The 27,081-nt window shown below is 38.7% G+C and overlaps 1 protein-coding gene across 12 annotated transcripts in view; it reads right to left on the bottom strand.

Moving 5' to 3' along the window:
- CAMK2D (calcium/calmodulin dependent protein kinase II delta) overlaps nucleotides 1–27,081 on the bottom strand; it is a 170,175-nt gene that overhangs the window by 60,313 nt on the left and 82,781 nt on the right. For all 12 annotated transcript variants that reach the window (XR_012763991.1, XM_075420876.1, XM_075420886.1 and 9 more), the window contains 2 exons: nucleotides 10,657–10,711; nucleotides 1,872–1,937 (listed from right to left, as the gene is read on the bottom strand). Coding sequence is in view for 11 of the 12 variants with exons in the window: in XM_075420876.1 (XP_075276991.1) it covers nucleotides 1,872–1,937; nucleotides 10,657–10,711 (121 nt within the window). In the remaining variant the exon portion in view is untranslated. The remainder of the gene's footprint in view (nucleotides 1–1,871; nucleotides 1,938–10,656; nucleotides 10,712–27,081) is intronic.

Consider the following 27,081-nt stretch of genomic DNA (forward strand, 5'->3'; position numbering starts at 1 on the left):
TTTGCAAGTGTTGGCCAGCCTACAATGCCAAAAAGCACAACTAAAGTATTAATCTTTTAGAGTACTGGAACTTTTTCAGATGTTTTTCGGCACCACAAGAGCTTCTGTTTTTATTTTTTTTAAAGATATGCTTGTGGCAGAAGGTAGTGACTGTAAGTAATACATTGCAGTTAGGGGCCAAGGATTTGATACTGCTCATCCAAAACATTTTGACCATGGAATTCAGAAGGAATGGTCATAAATCCATAACTGGAGTCCAAGCCTGAAAACCCTTTCTTATGCGAGTAGTTCACAACTCACTGAACAGGACTGCTTGTATGAGTAAAGACTACTCGGGTGAGTAAGGGCTTGCAGGAGCAGACCAGTACTAACAGTCCTAGGATATGCATCTATAAAGTCCATTAAATACTTCTATAAGGATACACACACATGCATGCTATATATAGAGATATATATATATACACACACATGAATATATATATAAAAATATATAAAAATACAGAGATGCATGATAACTAGAGATTTCACTTATTTGGTCAAGTTTTTACTGAATATAAAAAATGCATATATATATCCTATATATATATGCACAGCCCCTTCCAATACGTCATAATTCTAGAGCAGAAAAAAATAATTGCAATTTTTCTTTTTAAACCACAAGTATCTTAAAAACACACAATGACACCATTTGCTGGCCTTTGGCATCAATATTAGAAATTTTGCTTGAATCACAGCAGGCAAAAAACTTTTGAAATTCAAAAAGTTTTTAAACATAGCTCCTCTCCTTCCACCCCACCTAAATTACTGATTTTGTTTTCTCTTCTCCAGCATGTTTTGCTATGCGTTGTTCCACATTTAAATGCTGAAAGTAATGATGTTTCTAACATTCCTACAGAAATTAGGTAAGAGCAATGAACAGTGGAAGCTTTCTAATATTCAGAGTAACTCCTTGTTTGTTCATTATTATCCTCCCCTGTTGTTAGGGACACTTAATGCTTTCCCGTCACCTGCCAATTAATTCCAAATATAAAGGAATAACTGAAACTTATATGTACTAAATACATATCAATGGTGATGTGTGACACTGAGCACAGAAAAACGTAAAGATTCTTTAAGTTTACTTTGAGATAAATTTTCTGTGAAGACTGTAGTGGTATAACATGTTTTCCTTGAAGGAAATGACCACAATGTTTAAGATTCGTAATTACATGAGAATATTTAAGATTTATTACTATACGAGTGCAAACAGATTCTGAGATGGAAAAACGGCCCCGATACTTTATGTCAGCATGCAAATTATGATAATCGTCAACTTATTCTGCAAGTTTTTCAACAAGCACTTGCAGAAAATTGCTAGAGATTTCAAATTTGAGCTCAGACTATGAGATGCAAAGTATAATTGCTTATTGATGAAACACAACAAAAATGTTTAAATATGAAAAGGAAATTAGTACTTCTGGACTGAGAACAAAAATGGTATTTAATGTAAAATTCTTTCAAGACCAACATATATTTCAGACTTTGATCAGCAAATGTAAGAATCCCTAGATGAGACAGCCAGAATGTCCAGTTTGCAGAGCAGAAAAGTGGGTAAGATTTTAACGACTTCACAAGTTTACAAGGATTTTAACAAACTGAGATCCAGTTGCAGCTGTTTCAGATCAGCAGGCAACAGGACTTCATATGAGTTCACCACCACACAGTCGTGAGCTCAAAACGCCAAACTGTGCCCTTCCAAGTCTAAGATAACTCTAGGAGAAATCCTAGAGTCTCACAGACTGTGCTAGTGAAACCGATGCCAAACACCATGAGATATTTAAGTAACTATCCTAGATTTATTAAAGGCTACATTAGAAAAACAAATTACTTACCTGGCATCTGCTTCACTATAATATTCCCTTGCAACTATATCTTCAAACAATTCACCTCCAGTGACTCTGTTAGAAAAAGCAAGATGGGAAAGGAGATTTCAGAAGTGAAAACATGTATCTTAAATTCACTTGACAGGGAGAAGTCAGAGAGGAGTAACTGAAATATTTGTACAGAAATGCAAGAGGTCTTGACCAGCAAGGTGAACAAACTAAAGCGGACGGTTTGTCCATCCATACCATTACATGAATAAAAAGGCTGTGGTGGAAGCGCAATCGTAACTGGAAAATAAAAGCAAAGAGCAGCAGCTTAGTGGGCAAGATGCCGTACATCAGTTAAGGATGTCAAGAGTAAGCGTAGTAAAACTACAAGAATAAGGGGAACTGACCAGCAAGGAAAATTGTGGCTGAAGTTCAGAACAGTTCAGGATGAATTGAGAACTGCAACGCAAGACAGACATAAGAGTACAGTAATGCTAAAAAGGGAAAAGGGTCTTTACATGTAGGCCAAAACACAACAGAAGTATACCCACGTGCCAGAGTGGCTTGCTTTTTGTGCTTTTACTAGAAAGAGCATTACTGAGTTGGAAGGAGAGTATCAGTAGAAGCAGAGTACTTTAATCAGTTCAATGGCAGATTTTTTTCCTAGAAAATTCTCAGTTATCTTTGTCAAGTAAGTAGGAATAGTTTAGCGAAAGTGCCACTTAAAATAATTAAAGAGGCATTAATAGTACAATGGAAGAACTGTATGATCCAGAGGACCAGTAACAGACGCAACTGTGCATGGTTGCATACTTGGGATTTCATTGTACAACCAGTGGTTTAATAGTAGGAAGTGGTTAAAATGAAATAAAACCATGTTGTTATAACCGAAGGACGACAGCCCAGAATAAGTCACCAGCAGGATGCTCCCACAGTCTTGGCATGCATTTGAAATAGGGTTACAGCAATGTCCTTAGGTGACAGCAATGTCCTTACACACGGCAGTAAAATCCCTCCTCATATCATTCACAGTTCTGGTCACTCGCATTCAGAAAAGAGAACTGAAACAGCAGTATGAACAAAAAACTGCTACTAGGCTATCCATTCACTTACTCATTGTATCCTCTCAGAGGAGCAAAGTCAGTTTAGTTTGGCAAAACAAAGTTTAAGAGGGATGAAAATACATACTGAAGACAAAGAGCATAAACCATGCTCTCCATAGAGGAGAGGTGTAAGGGACAATATTGATACAGTAATAAATAAACATACAATACCTGTGAATAAATATAAGGCTAAAACCAGGAGAATTTTTCTAACAATCATAAAACTGGTGTAATTAAACAGTTTTTGGTAAAGTAACTGAGACAGGTGATGTATTTTTAAGATGAAGATTGATGAGCTTTTAAATAAAATTGTAACTTGGCTGCCTGTGTCAACAAGAGCGGACTCAAAGAAACAGGAAGACCCTTCCTGTACTATACTCTTAACGTTTCTCTCTTATGGAATACACTGGCATACGTCACTGCTAAATGCAAATCCTCACATATTCAGGTGCTGTACTGAATGGCTGAAAACAGATGCAAGCCTTGAAGACGCACACAGTGTGGAGTGCCCAAGTGCACAGCCTAACCAGAGCTCCCAAACACAGCCTTGACAGACAGGATGCACGAGTTAGTCCGATTCTTGCTTTCCAAAACCTTGACCCTACTGATACACCAGCACAAATAATTTCTAGATGGGAGATCAATGTTTGTATTTCATTACTGTTTATGAATGTAGTGAATTTTCACATAGCACATTATAGTCTCAATAAATTCCCAAAAGTAAAATCTAGTGGGCTACAAGATGCTTAAAGATTAAGATCCTTAAAAATCTACACTACAATGAATACAATTATTATTGAATACAAGTAAGTTTAATAGGATTAAAAAATTAAATGTGAACCATAACATTAATTTGCAAATTGTTGTACTAACAGTTCGTTGTAGATCCCAGTTATTCAGTCACATTAGATGATGACAGAAATTACCTGCTCAGCCAGCAGCATAGCTCCTTTCTTTAAGAAGGCCAGTTAAAGAACTTAATTTTCATGTTTCCATTTACATTTGGATTACATCATCTTTTTTCCGAGTTTATACCTTACTGACTTTGCAAAGTCATCACTTTCAGGTAACAGAATGCTATTTTGTACAAAAGTCTGCAATAAAACCTGGAGGAGATAAAGTAGCTGGTTGCCTAATTTGTATTCTCTTTCTTTTTCGTCTTCTACCTTCCAGAAACTGGCTTTGGTTGCTGTAACACAAAATGTTTGATTGATGCTTATTTTGACAGTCTTTGATACCTCCTTTTTGCATATATATTAGTCTACCACAGTTCTGGTAAAGAGGAATAATTCTCACTTTGCGATCAACGAAAAAACAAAGCATCCTTTGATCTTATTCTTCCCTAAAACGCTTATTTTTGATCCAAGCCAGAAAAAGAAAAAAAAATGCTTTTGTCATCAAAGTGCGCTTCAGTGGCAGAACACCAAGCTGATGCTTGTTCACAAGCATGGAGAAAAGAAGGGGATATGCATTCTCATTTGCTGACACTAAACATTTGCTTGGCATTCGTAATCATTGTTAAATGATGAAAAAATAAAAGCAAGAACAAAAAAGGTGAGTTTCACTGACAACCAAACAAGTAGTCAGCAATTCCCATGCTCTGTCACTCCAAAGTATACAATAGGAATAATTCTCAGAAGGCAGCTAAATGGTCATAAGGGGACTAAGAGAGGCCAGAACTTATCTGCATCTGCTGAGATTTTCTCTGACTCCAAGAAAATCATTATAGCTGTGTTAGTGGCCGTTGCTCACTGAGCACACAGGAGCAATGCGCCCTTGCAGCGAAAAAGGTCAACTGCACCACGACACAGGACAGCCAGCAGGTTGAAGGAAACGATTCTTCCCTTGCGCCTGGCACTCGTGAGATCGCACCTGGAGTACTGTGTCCCCTTTTGGGCTTCCCAGTACATGAACGACATTGACATGATGAACTGTATCTAATGGAGGGCCACTGAGACAGTTAGCGTTGGAGGCACGTGGAGAGGCTGAGATAACTGGATTTGGTCACCGTTAAGACGGGAAGGCTCAGGGGAGATCTCTTTGCTGTCTACAACTCTCTAATGGGTGGATACACAGAGACAGCATGAAAAGCAACAGACAAGCTGAAACACCAGAAATGCCCAAACCGATTTTTTTTCTTTATTGTTATTATAGTTATTTACTATGCACTTGTTGCTCCAAGAGGTTGTGCAATTTCCATCCTTGAAGATGCTTCCAAGCTTGACAAATCCCTGAGCAACCTGATTCAACTGGACCTTGACTGAGAAGGGGTTAGACCAGATGACCTCTAGGGATCCTTACCATACCAACCTATGTTACTCACTGATTTTAAAAGTAAAGAACAGAACAGTTACCTATAAACTTCTTTTTATACTCCATACTGTTTAATACCAAAGTGTCTACAAAGCGTTCTACTTGTTATTAGATGTCATTTTGTTAGGTGGATTTTGTCCCCCTGTATCTTAAATTACGAAACATGATGGCTAGTGAAGGACCCAAGATATCTGTCATGAATACAAACTACACACACAGAAGAGATCCTTAGTTATGAGGTTCTCCTTGCCTGGCGAACGCCATGACCTGAAACAAAAGTGTGATGTACTCTTCGGAGAATGCACGGCTCTGTGCTATCCTCTGTTACCAGTAAGAGCACTGAATTGCCTGACATGGAGAGCTGTGCTGAAACCAGAACTCTTGGAAGTTTTGCTGATGAACAGAAATACTTAGGCTGATCTCTGAAATCAAATTACAGAAGGAAATTAAAATGGAGGGCTCACCTATAGTTTCACTGCTGCTTCTGCTAACCATTTGGGTTTTTTCCCCTAGGCTGAAATAATGAAAACCTGATACATCGTACCATTTGAGTGGGGTAGGAATCATATATGGATTCTAGTCTGTATACTTAAACTAGAAAGCAACTACCAGCATAGCTAGATCTAAAAATATATCCAAGGAAGGCTACACACAATGTACATGAACACTGTAAAAAAGAGGGTAAAAACTAAAAAAAAACCCACAAACAACTATGGTCCTTCACGATAAAGCTCCATGAACAGCTGCCAACCTACTTTCTCCCCACAAGATTAGAAGGGGAAGTAAATGGATCTGTCCTGGGTTTGGCCAGGACAGGGTTAATTTTCACCAGACTCCAGGAAGGGGCACAGCCGGGGGGTGGGGGCTGACCCCACCTGGCCAAACAGAGCCTGGTATTCCATACCGTGTGATGTCACGCTGGGTTCCGGTGGGGGGGAGCGGCGCGGGAACGCACTCGCGGCTTGGGCGGGCGCAGCGCCGGTCCGGTTTCGGGAGAGCGGCTGTTGTACGGTTCGTGGTTGTGTTTTCTCCTTATTTGTATCGTTGTTGTTCCTGTTTTCCCTCTGTTTGCTGTTCTGTTAAACTGCCCTTATCCCGACCCACCAGTTTCTGCCTCTTTCTTTCCATTCTCCTCCGCACGCCGGCGGGGGGAGGGGCGGCCGCGTGGCGCTTTTGTTGCCGGCGGCTGCCGAAACCAAAACAAGATCTCAATGCATTTCTGGTACAGATATGTTGTTGACTTCAGTGAGGTCCTATTTCACGACAGCACATTCATGATATGAGCTCTAGTAACCTTCAGGGTACAAAGTAAAAGCCACTGGTTCTCACATATTGTTATTGTTCTTTATTAATTTTCTGAGGAGCATACTAAAATGGCAACAAACAAAGCACATGGGTTTGTTTAAATGAAGTACAAGCAGCATGTAGAAACACCAAGGCCCTCTGCACCAGGTGTGTCTTTCAGAAAACTGCAGAGGGAGGGGAAAGCAGAAGGATTCCACATACAAAGGGTGCTATTTCTATTTATCTCTCGGGAGAGCTACACTAAGAAGCAGTTTTTAACTGCTTCATTCAATCGATTTTCTACTAAAACAAATTACTGCATTTACAGTGTTAAATGCTACATTTTTTTTTACTGCAAACATTCGTAACAACACATACAAAACTCCACGTACCACATTCAATTGGTTAGGAAAATTTATTAAGAACATATTTAAAAGGAACTCCCAAACTAGCAAAGCTATCTAAAAAAGCCTCTGCTGTTGATCACACTGGCGTTGTTTCCTCCTAGCTTACATTTCTTATTTCTTAAATTGCTTTCATAATGAAGGTGTGAGGAAGCAGCCTTACAAAATTACAGTGGCCATATACTTTTTTTACATTTTTCTGTGACCTTTCTACTTCCGAAAAAGATAGATTCAGGCACTTACCCTAGGCAAAGATTGTTCTGCAGTTAGGCCTTTTTTTTGGTATTTTTGTTTCTTCTACACAGTACAGTCCCTCTACTTGGAATTCAGCAGCAACACCAGGATTTTAAATCTACCAATTGTTGCATCTCATCAAGTATGTTAAAATGGGAGACACTGAAAAAAGAGGATCTCATTGACTTGCACAAGAGAGTCTTCAAGTGCTACAGCTGTTTCCATTCAGATACAGCAATTAATACTGGCAGAATTGATTGGATTTGAACTCATCTAACATCATTAATGCTGAAGACGATCTCATTCGTGCTTAGCAACTGCAACGGGCTGATAGAGAGACGCAAATCCTAACTGCAGTTGCCTTAACCAATAAGAAAAGAGGAGTACGAAACTTCATGAAGTCCATTACTAATCTTACAATGCACATTTCATTAATCCACAAATCACTGTATCTAGCGAGAGAAACATAACAGAGGGAAGTCCTTTGCTTGGGAGAAGTATCACAGAAGGCTATCTTAGTTAATTTTCTAAAATACGTAGGAGCTGAATTGGTAGGCCAGTAAGATGCCTCTGTTCCTCGGCAGCAACAGCAACGAGACTTTGAAAATCACTAACTTGCCTAGTCAAGTGCAAAACAACTACCGTATTCCAGAATGACACTGCCATGTATGTATTTCAGAGATGAGGAGTGAGCAACCGAAGATAAATTTTGGTTTTTTTATACATATATGATATGTCAATACTTCACTGCATCTGTTTCTCTCCTATGCAGGGCTTCTTACAGGAACACCCCAATACCGCATTTTAGCACAAAGTGCATCTTTCATTGTTCAATGTCCAGTTTCCACATGGATTTTAGAAGACTTCCACCTTCCCATTTTGACACTAGAACTCTTCACCCAAATGCACGCCTGTAACAGAGTACATTAATCACTGTTTCTTCTCCAGATAAAAGCACAGCTATCACTGAGGTATACAAGTGAAGCAACAGGCTTCTCCTTCAGACTGCAGACATCTCTATGACATTAATTCAAAAGAGATTATTAGAAATTCAAAATAGAGTGTGACAATGATTGGATTTTTTCTGTTCACAGAAAAAGCACTCTTCCTCTTCACTTTATGTGGGATGCAGTCTGAAAGAATCCCACACAGTCTGAAAGAAATCATTAAGATAACAACATGATGGTATGAGTGGGTGGAGTGACAGTGTTACACCACAGTGAGGCTCCCGTTGAATAAAAGTTAAATAAATAAATAAAAGCATGTACTTGACCTTCATATTAAAAAAGTCCATATGGTAGCTTTTTTTTGTGGCAGCTCTTTTATGTACTTTTAACAAGCCACTAACCTACATATTTGTAACTGCAGTAAAAGATGAAGTAGTATTAGTGAGCATTAAAGCAATCATTTCTTAGTTTGAATGAACTGTGGTCATTCTTACCAATTAGGCAAAAATTCTTCACGAATGCAACACGCTGCTTTTCCAAAGACAACTATCACTCAGTACATTCACTACCTCTACCACTTAGACAAAAAAAGCAAACCACATGTTCAAGACATAAAAAGCTGTATATGTATGTTGAAGCCCTCTTTCTTTGAAGAAGATGAAAACCAAAACCATGCGGGCTGTTCTAGATGGAACGGTATACGTTTGAGACTGTTCCTATGTTTGTCCTGAACAGGACTGACGGGGAAACAGAGGAAGTTCCAGCCAGTGCAGAGTGCTTCCCGCAGAATCTAGTTTTCTGCCAAGACAGTATCTTTGGGTTAGGTATTAATTTTTATTACAGAATACAGGCTTCTATTTGTTCCATTACTATTGAGATATAGATACTGTTAGCTACAACTCTGAAGTTGTTCACATGCCTTCTAGCTCACATTGCAATCATTATCTCATGAGATAAGGCTGGCATTATGTATTTGGTTTAAGGCAGAAGTGGACTAACTGCAATTACAGTAGGCCATAGTTTCTAACAGTACAGTAGTACAACAAAAAAATAAAAATGCCACCAGTTTATGAAAGGGATATTGTCCCTAGAACTAAGAATTCTGCATGCACTTCTTGGAAATGTTCAGGATTACGAAGATCTTTCCAAATCCACACAGAAAGATTTCCTTTGTAGCCCTTTAAAAAAAAAAAAAAAAAAGGGCAGTGAAACAAAACCCAGTGCTTGTCAGAGAACAAGCATGCACATTGTGCCCTAGAGCCATTTCCAAGCCAGCAGTCAGAGCACTTACCTGGAAATCAGATATAAATTCCTGTTGAGCCCAGTTAGGATTTGAGTACTGAACCCTGAGTGCCTTCACTGCAGAAAGACTATTTAATATTTTTGTATTGCTAGTCTCAAATCTAGTCTTGAAGAAGATTTCTTTAAAAAAAACTAAGAAAGTAAACCAAAATGTAACCTGAACATGAAAGCACACAACTGATTGTGGAAGATCCAGGTTCTAACTTACACTGAATGCAAATATTTCAGTTTGTATGCTTAGAAAAAGAACTATTTCACATTTCAGGGGAAATAATGTATTCTCATTTTAACCAGCAAAGCCATGCTGTGGTCCTGGGGGCAGTTAGGTGAGTGGGTATGTTGTTTGTCAAAATCATACACCTCCCTAGAAAAAAATCTGCAGTTGAAATAGATAATTTTACCAAAAGAAGTCAGTTTTGCGAGACAATTCCTAACCATTCATGTTTGTGCATACCCAGAACCAAAAGCAGTAACTCTCAAGTGAGTGGAAAAGTTTGCCCATCCCAGGGAAGAACATCAAATATCTCTTTTTAAGGTAAGGGTCTTGAGACTTGTAGTTCATGTTGTCACCACCTCTTCTTCCACTGAACAGCTTTATCTAGAAGAAACAAGCTCCACATACGCACAGTCTCTACATGAACAGCTCACAGGACTCAAATTCCTGAAGCAAAATGGGAAATAAGTAGGAAACTTCCTTTCTACATGGTTGGCATTTTACATTCTGAATGGTGTCAAAATGAAACATTCTATGTATCAGTGAGATATGAGTAAGGAACAAAATACTGAAAGAGTCTTTCCCTGTAGGAAACTCAGGCTTATCTTTCAATCCAGCAGTGGAGATTTTATGTAAAGAAACTGTCTTCCACCTGTTTTTTTATGATTCCTTTACAGTCAACTGGCTTGCAGCAGATCTGAGTCGTATGTTTGCTCAGCTTTGGCACACATCATGCAACTTTTACTTACATACTTACATTTTATATTAAAATCCACTTCAACAGTGGCCCTAAGTTTTTAATATGGAATTCTTACAGTGACACTTACAAATCAGTTCTTGCACATGCAAATGACCAAATATGTTACCGTCCTTCCAGCTCTGTTTACATCTGTTTGTTCAACTCATTGCAGCAGAACCAGGCATTTATCATGTGAGCTTGTATCTACCTCTGAAAGTTTGAATACCACATCCCCAACATGCTAAACATGCAAAACACATACTTACAAGTCAAAGACTAAGTAATGGAATCCTTCTTCTGATATGCTGTCATGAAGCCGCACTATTGAAAGGGGGAAAAAAAAAAAGATTAACACCAGTCATCTTTTTCATGTCTTCAATGTCTGTCTTTGATTTTATGGGAGAAGGGAGGATTTTGATTCTACTGTAGAGCTGGTATTGCATCTGTGTGTGTTCTCATCTGCGTTTTTTTTAAATTCTCCACCCTCAGGACTGTCTTTTTCATAAGGTGAGATAAACAAAGAAACCAAAAGACTGTATGTGCAGCTCATTGTACAGTTATTTTTAAATCAGCTCTGCTTTTGCTTTGCCACAGAAGAACGCTGCACTCATTTCCTACCACCTCCCGCGTGTATGGGCACATAAATACACAATGCACCTTGCCTTTGCCCTTCGTGCTGAATCGTGACTGAAAAAGTACTAAAAGCAGTCAGACTTCCACTTAATATATTGTATTATAAAGGGAGTAAAAGCTCCCTTTTTCCTAGGCAGAACCTCCCGTCAATCTTTTAAATAGCATGTGCAGGAGTCTCCAGTCACTGGAGTTTTATTATCTGAAACAGTATTCTTAATGACATACAACTATTTTCTCAGCAGCATTACATCTTAAAAGTTGTAAACAAAACAAGATGGGGAAAAAGAAATCCTGAATTAATCACAGATTTCAGCAGAATAACAAACTTTAAGGGCTATGTTAACAAATTCCATAATCAAGACAATAGATGCTGATTTTGAAAGAGAAAGCATCATTGCAAATTAAAAGCATTCGACTATACTAAAATAAATGGAGAGCAAAAGTGCACACTCAGTAATTCAAGATTCTTTTTTGACTAATCATTAAATTAAAAATAAAATCACTGTCTGCAGTCCCTAATTTGCCTTTTCTAGTCTCACCTTCTCCTTATTCTAACTTTTAAGTAAATGCCTTCAATTTTTGTTGAGATAAAACAGTCAAACATTTAAACAAGTTAACTACTGAGACAGTGACTAATTTCACTGTAACAGTCAGCTGCAGCAGTATAAAAATACAGTATTTCTCCCTTTGAAGCCACCTTTCTGTTCACTGGAAACATCATTATATCATAATATACGCTTATAGAGGAAAAAATGAAAGTTGTGTGTGACTCACTTGTATTCCCTTAAAACCCAAAAAACCTCCAAACCAAACTGCTCATCCCCTCCCTATCAAATGACAACTAGCTAATAACCAAATCCATACCACACCATTGAGAATAGTCTTCCAGAACAACAATTCAAGCACACATTCCTTATTAAGACTCCTTAAGCAAAATAAGAACACAACCACGAAGAAAAGAAAGAATCTTATGGGTATACCAGTATCTCTGCAAGACAGAATCCATAAAATACTGACTCCTTGCCCTCATTCAGACCTTGTACCATTCTGCAGTGTATTTTCATGGTGGAATGTCTGTGCATGGGAGGCCAAAAAAAGATCAGCATAGGAAGAGAAGAAATTTTGAGAATGGCAAACTTACAGGTTTAACTGGCTCCATTGAAAGCATGGTATTAAACGCTGGCCTTCATTTTAAAAAGTTTTACATTCATTTATGAAAGCTGATAGCTAAAATAAATAACCCTCTCAAACTCCAAAACTAGACACATGTGAAGCTGCTCAGAGAAGCGAAGTGAATGAAAAAGGAATTCTCTCACTATGCATCTGATGTGCTGCAGTGGTAAAGGGTATGCTGGTTGGAAACTTGTTAATAGGAATACGGATGAGAAACCACGAGGGAGCTAAAGCCTTTAGAACTACAAACTGCATCAGTCTGAGAAAAAAGAAAGCTCTGGCTGAACGGCTGGCAGACTTCGGGTAAGGAAAGCTTTCCTTTCTCTAACCAAAGAAGGAAAAAAAAAATCAAACAGCTACCAGCTCCATCATTAGCTTCTTCACTTAACTGACGCTTCTCAATGGGGTCAGAAAGGGAATAAGCTATATTCCTCCTCATATTTATATTTCATATATGTATTTCCCTCTAATCTTCTTTCCTGTCATCCACTTCAACCACATGAATGGTGAATAGTCGTGAAGAGATAAATCCACTGGCAGATTGATGCCTGCCAATCTATGCTGAATTTCCACAGTGGCGGCCAACACTACGGCTGAAAGACTAAAGGCAAGGGCCTGGGACTACCCAGCACCCAGCTGCGGGTGCTCAGCCAGACCTACAGACAGCCAGGATGGGCAGGAAGAGAAAAGGAACGAGCGCGCGGGGGTGTGACAGCTCGGCAAGGTAACTGCCTCTCATTAAATCACCGTGAGGAGCCATTTCTGGGAAGATGCAAGGCGCATAAGAGGATCTGCCAGAAAGTAAAAGGATGTGATGTCTAGAAAATAGTCATTAGCCTTTCCAGTGCTTGTCACAGCTGACAAACTTACAGCATCCCAATGATTAAAACCCCATGTCATGTTTACACACATCTGTGCATCCATATCTGAAGTTTTCCCTGAGAATGCACTAGGCAGCTGCAGAGCTTCATTTTGCGTTTTAAGAATTCAAATCACATCATGGTAGAACTATGAATCAAGTCTTGAGGCTTTTCTTAATTACTTTAAATGAAATAGCAATTTCCAAAGCTAATTTTCCCACAATACATGAAGCTTTGTCAGTAGTTTGATCCAAATCATTATAGAACCAAATAAAAAAATCGGGGTACCCTAAAACTGCTTCATGTTCAAAAGTAAGCTGATGAAGAAAGTGTAAAAGAAAACGATTTTCAAATTTCCCCACATAGTAGCTTTATGTACAAATCCTTTTTCATAAAATACATGGGAAACATCTTGTGTTTACACAATACTGAAGAGAAACCCAGCTCTTGGCTGACTCACTGCTCAGAGCTCGTGATGATTCAGAAGAGCCAAGTAGGACTAAATCAGAATTTGTGGTTTTGGCTGGTTCTATGTACTAGGTTTGTCTAAGTTTTTATGAAGGGCAAGCCTTGAGCATAGAAGACCAAGGTAGTACATTGCTGCTGTGGTAAAACATACCCTATTTATAGACATTAGGGGAAATGCAGTTTAGGATATCGGAATCAAATAATGTAAATATCAGACAGTATAAAATTTAACTGATTAAAAAACTAGAACACACCGACAGTGTAAGAACAATTAATCAAATAGTAACAGTGTAGCAACAGCAAGAAATATGAATCTTCCAGATCTTTGTACTAGTGCATTTTCAATGTCTTGCAGGGAATTCAAGACACGTTATTTATTCATGTCTTCAGTTATTCATGTCTTTTAAAAGAAAAATAAAAACAAACCCCAACACAAAACAAAACAAAAAAGCCACTTCAACAAACCAAAATAAACTTTCTTTCTGGATGCATTTTTGAGTTGAGATTTCAATAACCCCAAATGTCTGTTTTTTAAAGGAAACAAAATCTGAGATGAGACACCGAGCACTAGCCTAGAACAGTATCCTGAAATTTCTAGCTCAGAACACAGACTCCTGAAACATCTGGCTTTTGAGTATACTACCAGCATCAAAGATACTACTCACGAGTGAGCGCTCAGAAATTAGCAGCGGGATTTAGTACAGACCCTTAGGTGTATTACAGAGATGCAACATAACCCTAAAATAGTGAATTTTGGAGTGCAGCTATTATGTTTTGCATATGCCTCTCCAAAAAAGTTTAAAACTTTTTAAGATTTAATACATAGCAAATTATACCTTTTGACAGAAACTGCCTGTTCCTGAAATAGATTCGTAAGAACTCTAAGCATGGTTTTTCTGTGAACACCTTTTCTGAATTCAAAGCAGCATTCCTCTCCTCGCTGCTCGCTAACAGCATTATATTCACACAGGCAGAAGCCTTCATATTAGATTTCCTGTATCCCATGCAGATATTTAGAACTACCAAATACTTCTGGTGAGGCAGAGTATTCGCTGCCAACTGCTTTCAGAGCTCTGAAGCATGTTAAAACAACCCAGATTTTTGAAACATCTTTAGAGAATTGAAACAAAGTATTAGATCTTAAAATTCAGAAATTAAATCCACCTTTAAAAATATTACCTTGCTATTAAAACCAGACAGTCTTGGCTTGAGCTTGTGGCTACAAAACAGTCACCAGCCTATATTCTATGCATACTTACTCAGTTTTCATGGTTCATTCCTCCTAATGCTCCAGTGTGGATTTGCTAGCAACCAGCTGAAGCAAAGGACTGTATTCTTTAATTACCACTGTATTTTTTTTTAAACACGGAATGTCTTTCTTACATACATTTACAAGAAAATCATCTCCTAGGTAAGAATGAAGTCAACACCAACCTACAGTCACTAAGGCACAGTTTGAAAACTGTGACCCTGAAGTGACAAAGTCATAGAAGATGAATAAGCTGCAATTCATTGGCTTTGGTTCAAGGCAGTACAAAACCCCTTTCTCTCTCTTTTTTTTTTTTTTTTTTAATAATCATATCTATCTGGTACTGGTAGGAATATCTATATTTAAGACTGCGATAAATACTTCATATCTATAAAGACTGAAATAGACACACTACTACAGGTATTACATATAGATATCAGCAGCTCCGTACAGAACAGTAGCTTATTCCTGCTATGTCAGAGAAGATAAATACTTTGCACACCACCACACATCAAAACTAGAGCCAAGAGTAAAAGTTTTATGTTGGATGGAGGCATCTGTCAGACCCCTGTTATGAAGCAGACCAGCACAGCACCATGTGAAGGGGATTCCAGAGCTTTGTGACCTGCCTGAAACAGGAGGTGCTCTTGGTCTGTCACATGCTTTTCTAGAAGAGGGCTTCTTTGTTCAGTGTCACCGCAGAACTATAACTCCCTTCTGACTAGAAAAGGATTGTGATGTGAGATGATGGACAGTGGTTTTCTCAGCCTGGCGAGGCTATTTCCTTACTAGCCAAACTATAGTCTGACATGTCCATGGGGATATCTTCTTCAAGGATCACATTCATTCTTTTTATTTCCTCCCAAAGGTCTGATTAATAGAAGTGAGACAGGACAAATCCTTCCCTGAATCAGGATCACATGTCCCTGACTGCCTCTGAAAAGGAAAATAGGCTGAGGCAGCCAGGGAAGATCAAAACTGCCTTTTGGCAAAGTGCTCATGTTGACTTCTTCCGTCAGTTCAGATACAGTTTTATGAAGCTAAATCTGCTAGGTGAAAATCCCCAATAAGCATGGGCGAAGGAGAAGAATCTGTGGCGCAGACAAGACAGCCAGACAATCTGGAGTAAAGCATGCACAACAGCACACAGGCAAGTCCAGCATGGCCCTGACTTTGTTATTGCATTCCGCCTGCAGCTCAGCTTTTCACTGGGAAAGACAAGGGATGTTGTGATGACAATTTGAGAAGCTACTCACAAAGTTTAAGAGGTGATTCACTACAAAAGGTATTCGTGTATTAATTTCCAGCATGTATAGTTCTTTATGCACATGTACCAGGCAGGATTCAGGCATGACAAACCAAAAGGCAGCAATTACAAAGATTATTCACCCAAAATAAGAACCCCTATCAGTAACCCACACTGCAATTCCTTTCCCTCCTGAGACACAAAAAGCATTCATGAGCAGAAACAGTTCCATTTATCTTTTTTGAAAAGATTACAGTTAGAGCTAATCATTATGGAGTTGTTTCACGACTGCTGTCATGAACAAACACATTACATGGTGGAAAGGACACAAGATTAACTATTTTTCCCCTCCTGCCTGCTGTAGCACTATGGCCATTCTCCTCCAGTGGGTTACAGAGCAGGTGTTTAACAACCTTTGACAACAAAGTTGTTGCCCTTGAGCAAACCACTTGAAATGCCTGACAGGAACCCAGGGAGCACACAGCTTTTTCTTTTGGAAAAATACTACAAGCCCGCAAAAGATCAGGAATATCCCTTTGGTCTCAGCACTGATTTTCATCCAAAATACCTTCCAATCACCACTCTGCAATAATCATTATAATAATTTAAGGGAGAACTCCTATTAGCTTTATTAGCTTTGTATTTAGCCATTAGTGTGGGCAAGCTCCAATCAGATTGGAAAGTAAAATGATCTCCTTTATTTGTGTTGAACTACAATATTTTGTGGCTATGCTATAGAAAACAGCTGGATATAATGACCAAGCAACCTTATTATCTCTTTTCTGAATTTCTGCCTTTAAAGAAAAAAAAAAATCAAAATAATAGTATTCCATATACTTTCAATGAAAATAAAATTCTTCCAGTTAAGGAGATGAATCAAACAGTAGAAGAAGTCAGATAAAAACTGTTCAGCATAAAGAGACCTAATCGTATCTAAAACTATTGCCTGAAATATTAATTTTTGTGAAACTGCTGAAGTGATATTTTTGATAAATTTGGTATCTGAATTAGTTGACATTACAAAGACAAAATACTTGAGAAGACTGAGCTTCCAACAGAAGGTATGGTCCATGGATCAGTACAGCAGCTGCACAACCCTGCATGGAGGTGTCAAAACTGCCAAAGCGCTGCTCATTAGGGAAGACTCTTTCCATGCAATCCCACTGATCGCGTTTATTAATAGACCATGGAAAGGGATAACGTATTTAATGGTAATGTAGTTAAAGACACTCATTTTCCCTTTGGTGCTAAAGATTAAGATCTATGGACTCCCAGAAGCATTGATTCTGTAACTCTGAGAAGCCAGATGTCTTGAATTAGTGTACTCTTTGGAAGTTATAGGGATCATTCATCAGTAGCACAGGTTTAAAATGGGTCTGAAAGTCACAAAAGCATACATATGTTGTATTTTCTGAAATATGCAAATTATTCCTTCAAGTTCTTGCCTTCCTGCAGGGAGAGTGAAAAAGGGACAGATGTGCCTTCCCTCCATGTTCACTTCCAAAAGTGTATCAAAGTATTTATGCAGATCACTCTTATTAGAAAAAAAAATTAAAAAAATGAACTTCATTACTTAACGGAATGACTTAATTTAATCTTGGGTATTCTATGAATTGCTATCTGCCTGCCACTAGATATGGGATAAGCTGTTGCATTTAAAAATAAAGAGGTAAAACAAAAACTGAAAAAACCCTCAGTTACTGAAAAGGTATAACCAGATACGGGGTTTTGGTAATATTTGAACCACTCAATTTTCTATTTCCAAACACTTGTCTATAAGCATTTTCTGCTCTCTCTTGTCTGACAAAGAATGCCTCATGCTCAGCAAAACTGCTTGGCTGAGAAGTGGAAGATCTGCAGTGGCTCAGCACTGTTAGGACTCAGATCTTCCTACCAAGTCACCCTTTGTCATCTTTCCTGTTCTACTAAATACACCAAGGCGATGAGGGAAGGAAAATAAAGCTACTGCTAGAACTGCATCAGAAACTCACATGGATGCCAGCACACAACTCATTACAGCAGTGCCAAGAAGGGAGACCAAAGTCAAAATTCATCCTGTAACTTTCAGTCTACATCCCAAGATAATATGATCTCCACAAAAGTGCATATGGGAGCAGAGCTGTGGATGCAAAAGCTTGCAAACCGCTGCTTAGGAGTGCTGCTCTTTGCACTGATCAAACATCTGCTTCCTTCAAAAAAACCCATCTTCACTGCAACCTCATTCTCTTTACCCCAGTGCCCCACATTCTTCCATCGCTGTCACTACTAGTTCCTCTCTTTTGATGCATGGTATAAATAATCTCTGCAGAGCAACCAAACTCCTTAAATCAGTGGTGCATAACACAGTCACAACTAGAGCCTCCAGACATTAACAGACCAATGTCCAGGGTCTAAGTCAGGCAGCTGAAAGCTGACACAGGACCACAGAAGAGGCCATCCAGACGTACCCCCTGTATGGGGTGAAACAGAGTGGGTAGCTGTGTGGAGCGCAGGTCCCTCCATCATCTGCTGAGCCACAAGATGAGGGATGCCCAAGCCACAGAGCAGCACCTGGCTCTTGCCATGGGTGATGAGCAGTGCTCCTCGGTGTGCAGGGAAGCGTCCTTTCCCCCTGCTCACATTTCAGGAGCTCAGAGTCAGAAATTTAGGCAGAACCGTTAAAGCTGAGATTGCTCCTTATGCTTATACATCCTCACGTACAATACTATTCTTCTGAGACCATGAAAGCCTGGAGCCCTCTATAATAAAGCTGCTCAGTTACAGTAGAAAGAACTTTGCAAATATTAATAAGAGCCATTACCTAACAATCTGAAATATTTAGAGGCTAATCTGATAAGATTAGTACAGTGGCAATGCTCAAGGGCAGCTGATTTCTGAAAGACATTAAACATAGGGTAAAGCTTTGTGTATCTGAGAAAATAATCCTCCCCCATGCTGTTAAATACACAAGCGGTATACTGTAATACTTACTATCATTAAATGACTTTATGCAAGTCGGCAGTGCTGTGTATGGTATTAACAGGTCTCTAGTCAGCAACAGTGAATCAAACCTATATAGCTTCCAAATTGATTCAAAAGATACTACAGTCCAAATTCACAGATATTTAGCGTCAACAACTCGAGAAAAAAATTCTGTTAATCTGCATCTGTGCTGGTATAATGAAAAATGACGGGAAAAATAATTAGGCAATTTAATATTTGGAAAGACTGCATTTGTCCCCAAGGCACTGTAACAGCAAGTGTTAACTAGAATGAACAGAATGCCATATATTCCAAAAATACTTATTTGTGACAAAAACCCTCCCCCATCAAGGCCCTCACACAATAAACTTCTGTATTCTGATTAAATGCCAGGAATATTTACATTTACTGCCTTCATTAAAACCCCTCAAGTCTAATGCATGCTTTGAAGTCAGTTTGCCAAACTGTTATCTTTGGTAAAAGATTCTTGCTACACAGAAAATAAAAAATTATTTGCCAAAATAGATAAAAGAGCAGATTTTGAAGTGAGATGAAGTACACAGAGGTACTGATGTCAAAGCAGACGGCCTCAAATTACAAACTCTTTTGTGATGATGAGACTCTGGCTTCATTCCTGCTGGATAAAGATTGACAGTTTAAACAGGTCATCAATACATGTTGTGGGAGATGTCAGGGAGAGAGGAGAAATAAAGAATGCTTTAGAAAAAGTAAGTTTTGTGATCAGAGGAGGCTCATTGGGCTACTAAACACCATAACAAAACCCCAAGCAGCTTCTCAAGTCTTAACTGGAGACACATAAGCACAGACAGACTCTCGAGTTCGGCTTCCACACATGCTTCAGGCACCAAGTGCTAACAAACGAAACTTACAAGACAGAAACTGGTTCAGCCTAAATATCAGAAATCTAGCTGCTAAAAATGAAACATCCCAAATAAAATTAACTAATTAAAAAAAAAAAAAGTAAACAAGTATTCCAAAACATCATTCTGTATTAGTAGTAGCCTCCAGGGAGAGTTGCTGTAGTAACTCTGACACTTTTTTCTTTAGCGAACAGACTTTTGTCGCTTTTCAGTGCACCATAACACAGGTGTGTGTGCATTCATGTGTGCACACACGCATAGAAAAGTACTGCGGAATCATTTCCTATATCCTTGAATTTAAAAGGAATGGCTGAAGTTACACACCTTTAATTATTCCTATGTTAAAATAGCAAAATTGTATATAGTTGTTTAAAAAAGAGAGTACTAAATGGACACCTGTATCTTTATGTCTTCATTTAATATATATAATCATGTCATTTACTAGAAATCCTGTATTTCAGGTTGAGCTAATTCCTCTTTGCTGTTAAAGCCCCGATTTTCTAAGTTTAACAAGATTTTTTACAACACAACAAAGCTTTACAAATGTCATCAGATTAAGCCTTATGAGGATAGCTGCATGGATTAAAAACAAGTCTTACACAAATTTTTGCTAAAAGCAAACTGATGTCTCAGCTGCCAGTGTTGAATCCTTTAAGCATTAACATTTCTTTAACCATTTTAGCATTCATGTAAGAAGAGGAACAATGACAATTTTGACAAGAATTTCAGAGTGTTAACCACTAAAAGGACAAGCTGTAACACAGAGATGTTGTATTAATTAAAATTAACAGGTTCAGAAAAGCACACAGCATACTTTAATGAAGGGAATGTAATTGATTAACTTTTAAAAGCAGGGCCTAGTTCCCACATTAAAGCAAGTCTTCTTTGTAGACCAGCAATGACAAAATTGCCACCATAGTTGGGCAGCTCATTGATTGCCACAATTCATTATGAAGCGACATATGCAATTACAACAATTCAAGAAACTGAAGTGATGGGAAAGATCACATGAAAAAGTGAATGAAACCCGCTCAACGCACAGCATCTAACGTCCTCATTAGACAAGTAAAAGAGTCTGTTAATTCCCGCTGGAAAGATACAGTTCTGTATCTTCTTGACAGATAATTTTGCCAAATGTAAATGCAGTAGAAGGCAGCTTTCACCTAGACTATGGATGCATCACAAGAAAATAAAACCTCAGACAGAATTGCCCAATTGTCAAAATTAGGCTATCTCCCTTTTAATGTTTACAGTGCTGGCCAACACTGAAAACAGATCTATATAAATAATATGTAGGACCTACACGTCTACAAAATTGGATACTGGGGGGTTGTAATCACTGGGCAGGAGGACACAGCCTCCCTTCTTGGCTTTCCTCTCCTAAAACACATTAAACACAGAAATATAAACAATTTATATAATGACCACTCAGAGAAATAAGTTTGTTTACTTTTTAAATGAACCCCTTTCATGAGGATGAGGCCCCAAGGTATTTAAAGGCATCAGCTTATGAAAGCAAAGTCACTCTACTTCAATATTTTAAACAAAAAGGAAAGCAGAAAACTGTAATCCTGCGGCATGACTCAAGAAGTACCACAGAAAAGAAAGGGCACCCACTCCACCAGAACCTCTCATAAAGCCGCAAGGCATGCGCCAAGTGGCTTTAGACAATGTTTTCAAAGCAATTAGCACTGTATTTAAGGCACCTTTAGTAATAATCACTTTCAGAAAACCTAGGCCAAATTCTTTCAGTCAGTAGCAGCAATGACTATAACTGAATTTCCTAAAACTTTTCATTTTTAGCTCCCCCCCCCAAATTTGAAAAATTTATTGATTAGGCTATCAAAGACCATCAAGTAAAACCAAAAGGGGATGACTGTGTATTCAAGGTAACTTAGTAAAATTCTTCATCTGAAAGTTGATTAGAACTGTCATAGCTTCCAGAAGTAAGAAAAGACAAAAGATGATCTTTACTGATATTTATGTCAGATATGAAATTTCTTTTTAATAATTGAGCAATAATTCAATTATTGTATGAAATTTGAATTCAGTGACCACTCCTATATAACTATCCTAACAAAGAATATTTGTAATTAGTCTGAACTATTTATTTGACTAAGGAGAATACTGAAAACATAGTGTGTATATATATATAAAAATATATATAGACAGTCATTGTTTCTTGGTCTCTCAATGCTTTAGGAGAATAAGGGCCTTAAAGTTTTGAAACAGATCATTCCGGGCAGCTGGAGATAACCAAAGAATGAAGCTATTTTCCCCATGATTATCTTTCAGATCATTATACTACATCTACTTTGTAACACTATGGAAATGCAGCAGGGTTGAAGAACCAGCTCTATAGCCTGATGAATATATTAAATGCACTGTAAATTGCCATCCTGCTGTTTGCATTGCATTTGCATGCAAGTTTACCCTAATTGAATTAGTGAAGCTACAATAAACATTCTGCACCCCTCTCTCTTTGAAGGCTGACTGAAAACTTGACATTCCTGCCCATTTCTTCCCCCCCAAGATACACAGAATTTTTCATTTTACTAATAACATGAAAAAATAATTTTCAGTCTACAAAAATGACAAAAAAAGTCATCAAACCAAAACCCAATACTGATTTAAAATACAGTCATTTTGTTGGAGGAAGTATTTTCACATTGTTGACAAAACAGGCATTTTCTGTGTAAAGCAGATAGATTATGCAGAAAAAAATCTGAAAAATTTTCTTGAAGTCATTCAGAAGAGCATCCCAGTCACTTTGGTGGAATACACTCAATAAACTTTGGTAAAGAAGATGTTTGTAAATGAACTACATTCGTGAGGAATTTAATAAATGATCATATAATGTCACAAAGAGCAAGCTGGTCTTTTGCTATTTAATGGAATGCAAACCTTAATTGTTAAGGATTTCATTTTCCCCCAGCTGCAATAAAAATGGCCACAGAAAGTATTCCATTTCACTATACGAAGGCACTTTAAGAACATGACCAGAACAAAAATCTGTAATAAATATGCTTACACAAATAAAGAAACACATGTAAACAGTTGCAGAAGTCCTTTCCATGTGGACTGCATCTGTTGAGGGGAAGAAATTTTGCATGCAAACTCATTTTTCCTGATGCATTTTTATATTCCAGTATTCCAGTGGGTTCCACAGCTAACCGAGCCTTTGGACAACTGGCAAAATCCCCTCCCTGTTTACACAGATACAGGAGGCTGTAGCTCTGCAGTGAGCCAACGGAGATGACAACGCAGACGTTCAAATCTTTGAAAACCTCTGACAGTCACTCAGAAGAACATACACACAATTGCAGTTTGACCCGCTATCTTCATAAAAATGATGTCTCCTCTGATTTCTGTATAAATCAGCTCACAACGACCCGCAGGTCAACAAGAATATTAAATAAACTTCCACAGTAACTTCTAATGTAAGGAATAATCATGCACACAAATACGTGTCTTTATATCATGTTATTCATCCTAGACATAAAGAACTGCTCTGTGAATTGGCTTTTTAAAGTAAATACAGAAGACCAGTCATCCCTGTGGAAACAAATCCCTGACACTTGTGATCAAGGAATCCAGGCAGATTTCATTTCCAGCTATAACAAGGAACCAGAAACTATTTCCATGTGGTCAAACTGCGGAAACTTTCCATTTCCTACAATACTTCCCAAACAAGAATATACTTTTGGAGAAAAAAACAAAACAGAACAAATTTTACTGTTAACACATCACTGTGCTAGGGGACAGAAAACACAAATGCACTTGGAATTGCCTCATTCAGCTCCCAGTGACATCCCAGTGCCAACTGTGGAGAGTGAACTGGGGGGGGGGGGGGGGGGGAATCTCTCTGTAGCATACTGATCTGGGGAAGCTGGACTCTGAGGTTCATCTCCCTCAGCCAAGAAGCTGGTCCCTGAGCCCACCATGAAGCATCCCTTTCCAGCACCAAGGAAATGTCAGAGCAAATGCTGTGTAAAGGACCCATTTCCAGGCGTGGAATGCATGCTTCTGACCTGAGGATTACACACGGAGGGGGAATGGAAAAACCTCGCAGGACCTGCTGCCTGACATCCATGAGAAACTGCTCCCTGACCCATCTCCGGAACGAAAACATGCTGAGATCCTTCTCCCCTTCAGTCAATGCAAATCTTCGACACGAGGGAGCAACAGACAAGCCGCGAGCTGCTTTGAATAGGGAGGCTGTAGTCCTTGGGAACAAAAGAGTTTTGAGATTTAACAGGTTCAGCAGGTTAACAGCACAATGTGCGAGGAATGCTCCTCTTGCTCTCGACTGTGGTGGGGACAAGGGTACAAAGTGTCTCCTCAGCTTGGGCCTTAAATACCTGTTAATAGATGTTAGACACTGTGCATCGACTAGGTTGAACGTAGTTTTTCAATTTAAACTAAAACAATTTCCCAGTTTACAGAACAGTAGGTGACCAGAAAAAAATAGCTACATCAGTTTAAAAATAAATCACGTTCTGCTTAAGGTGGGGGAGCTTTTATATGCAGATAGACCTAAAATTCTACTCCCTACGTACTAAGTTCAACATTAATTACCACTGCATTAGAAGTGTTACATCAAACGTAACTCCTACTGCCAGTCCCTCATGAAAGAGTAGACATATTTAATCGTTATATTTGTGGACAAGAAAAATCAGTGTGAACTTGAAATCTTCCAGATTTGCAAGGAAGATCATGGTGGTGTATCATTATCTTTTCTGTAAGACAGAGAAGTTTAAAACACATGAATTACGTTATAAACGCAGTCACACTGTTCAGTGAAGTGGTTACAAACATTAGACAAACAGATCCTAGCTCATTTTCTGACGACCTACACACAATTATCTTCATGCAAACCACCAACAGTGCACACCGATTCACTCAGGTACCACCTTGTGAGGGTATCTGGAAATAATGACTATTTATCAGGTTGGTAACAAGACAAGCAAATCACTTATCCTCTACTCCAGGCACTAAGACAGACTCTAGGCGCTTTTGATTGCAATACCAAATATCAGAATATGGCATGAAAATGGAGTATTATCCAAAATTAAAACCTTAAGTTAAAAAAAAAAAGCTAAGATACCACATCAACAGTATCTCTAAATTATTTCTTAGTAGCCCTCAGAGATCAGAAAATGCTGTATTTTGAAGCGATGGCAGCATTTGCAGGCCATGGACCTGCTCCAGCCGAAAAGTTAGCTCTAGAACAATAAAGTCAACTTCACGGAAGAGACCCACACTGCTACTAAAATACATACAAGCTTTAATTTCCTTAGGAAGCTCTTGAGCTGCAATTATTGGAGACCAGGGAGAATTCAGGGGAAATCTTGCTGCATGCGTCTCCAGTCTCTCCCAGGCCTGCACAGCCACCGGACACCGGCCAGACCAGCTTTTCATCCCATCCCGCGCAGCCGCTTCTGCACGTCTCAGGTAAGCAAAGGACCAAACGCAAACAGAACACTCCCACCTTTTCAGGTTGTGCAATTGTTTGTGTATCTTGCTACATACATTTTTTTGCAAATGCACACCTACTTGGCTAAAGCTCTCAATTCTGTGGACTGCTTCGTCACACAGTTGTGCATGGCTACACTTTTTCTTTGTAGATGATGAAGCCTGTCTAAACATAAGATGACCTTTTTGTTCACAAAATGTGAATTAAAATATTGTCTTCCAAGTGAACCAAGGCAAAAGGAAACACCTTTTTGCCCTATTATCATTTCACGTTCTGTATTTCGGGGAATGAACCTATTACTTTCTTATGTTACACAGTACCACTGTAAATTTAGCTCCTCTGTGCCTTGTTTTCATGCATAGATATTAAAACAAGCTAAAGCCACTTTCATGGGATCGAGCCCCCAAATTTTGTGTTACCAGCTTTGAGGAAAAAGACCTAAAATGGATGGGCAGACCTAAAACATAATCACATCTCTGTCCCTGGTGTCCTCTTTCACAAACATTTGTCCGAATACCCTGAATGTGAGCAATATGATAAACCAGAGATCAGTTCCATGCATACCAGTGCAGCAGTGCACACCATTGCAGTCTGTGGTATGTAGAACTCTGATGTCCCCTCAGACCTGAGATGACCCATTCCTTGTAGGTGGAAGAGCTTACCTCCTCCGAACAAGCGGCCAGGCTAGAGCTTCCCACAGAGACAGCAGCACAGGAAGCGAGGTTTCTAGCTAAGACTGACTAGTTCAAGATGTTTCCAAAGATTGCTGACTTTGCAGAAGGATTTCTGCTGATACTTCCCCCTCTTTAGCTGTGCATGATTTAGTACACAACAATTACAGATACATGTTTTCATTTGTAATTGTTATAGTTAGAGCATGTTTCCTAGGGCGTGTCTTTACTGCAAATGGGAATGTGGTGTGGAGATATCCAAACTGACTTCAAACAAGCTGGTGTGTGCACCCCTGTTAGTTTAGTGGTATCAGCATGACTTAGTTAACCTGTTCTTTGACAACAGCAAAAACAAAGAGCAAGCCTAGGCATCCTTACACTATGCCACAGGTTACAGCGAAGATGCAAAGAAGTCTGTTTCTTCTATTCACTACAAATCTGAAAAAGCAGACTGCCTGAAAAGTCTTGATGAAAAGGATGAAGGCTATGTAACGGGTCTCTTATTTCTAGCTATCTGTATGATGCTGCCGACACCCATACAGCAGCAAACGCAGTCAACAAAAATTTGCCGTAATCTAGATACCCAAATGCTTCTACAATTAATCAAGACAAGATATAAGCAGTAGGACCTTTCATTAACTTGACAGAGCATAAGACTGAGAGATTCAAAGTACTACACCAAGACAGGGTTTCCATAATAATCCCACTCCATCTCTATCCACTGGGCTGGGCTCAAGACCATCTGTATTATTTTCTGCGTTAATGTGGCTTCCCCTTCTATCAATTAGCTGTCACAGTAAGTCATGCTACCAGAACTGAAGACAACTATAAATTACTATCATTTTCCTAACGTGCAAGTTTACAAGTGAATGATGATCCTAAATGACTGAAAAGGTTTGTTTTACAAAAGGCAGAGAATGCATATTAACTTAATAGATGACAAACTTGAGGTTTATGACGAGAAACGGCCATTGTCTTTTAATCACAGTCTCACAATAAATGGAAATTAGAGAGTTTGTCCTGTCCCATGTGACCATTTGTAAGATTGTAATTAGCTCAGTGAAAACCCACAT

The sequence above is a fragment of the Opisthocomus hoazin genome, chromosome 5 (assembly GCF_030867145.1).
Source record: "Opisthocomus hoazin isolate bOpiHoa1 chromosome 5, bOpiHoa1.hap1, whole genome shotgun sequence".
Lineage (NCBI taxonomy): Eukaryota > Metazoa > Chordata > Aves > Opisthocomiformes > Opisthocomidae > Opisthocomus > Opisthocomus hoazin.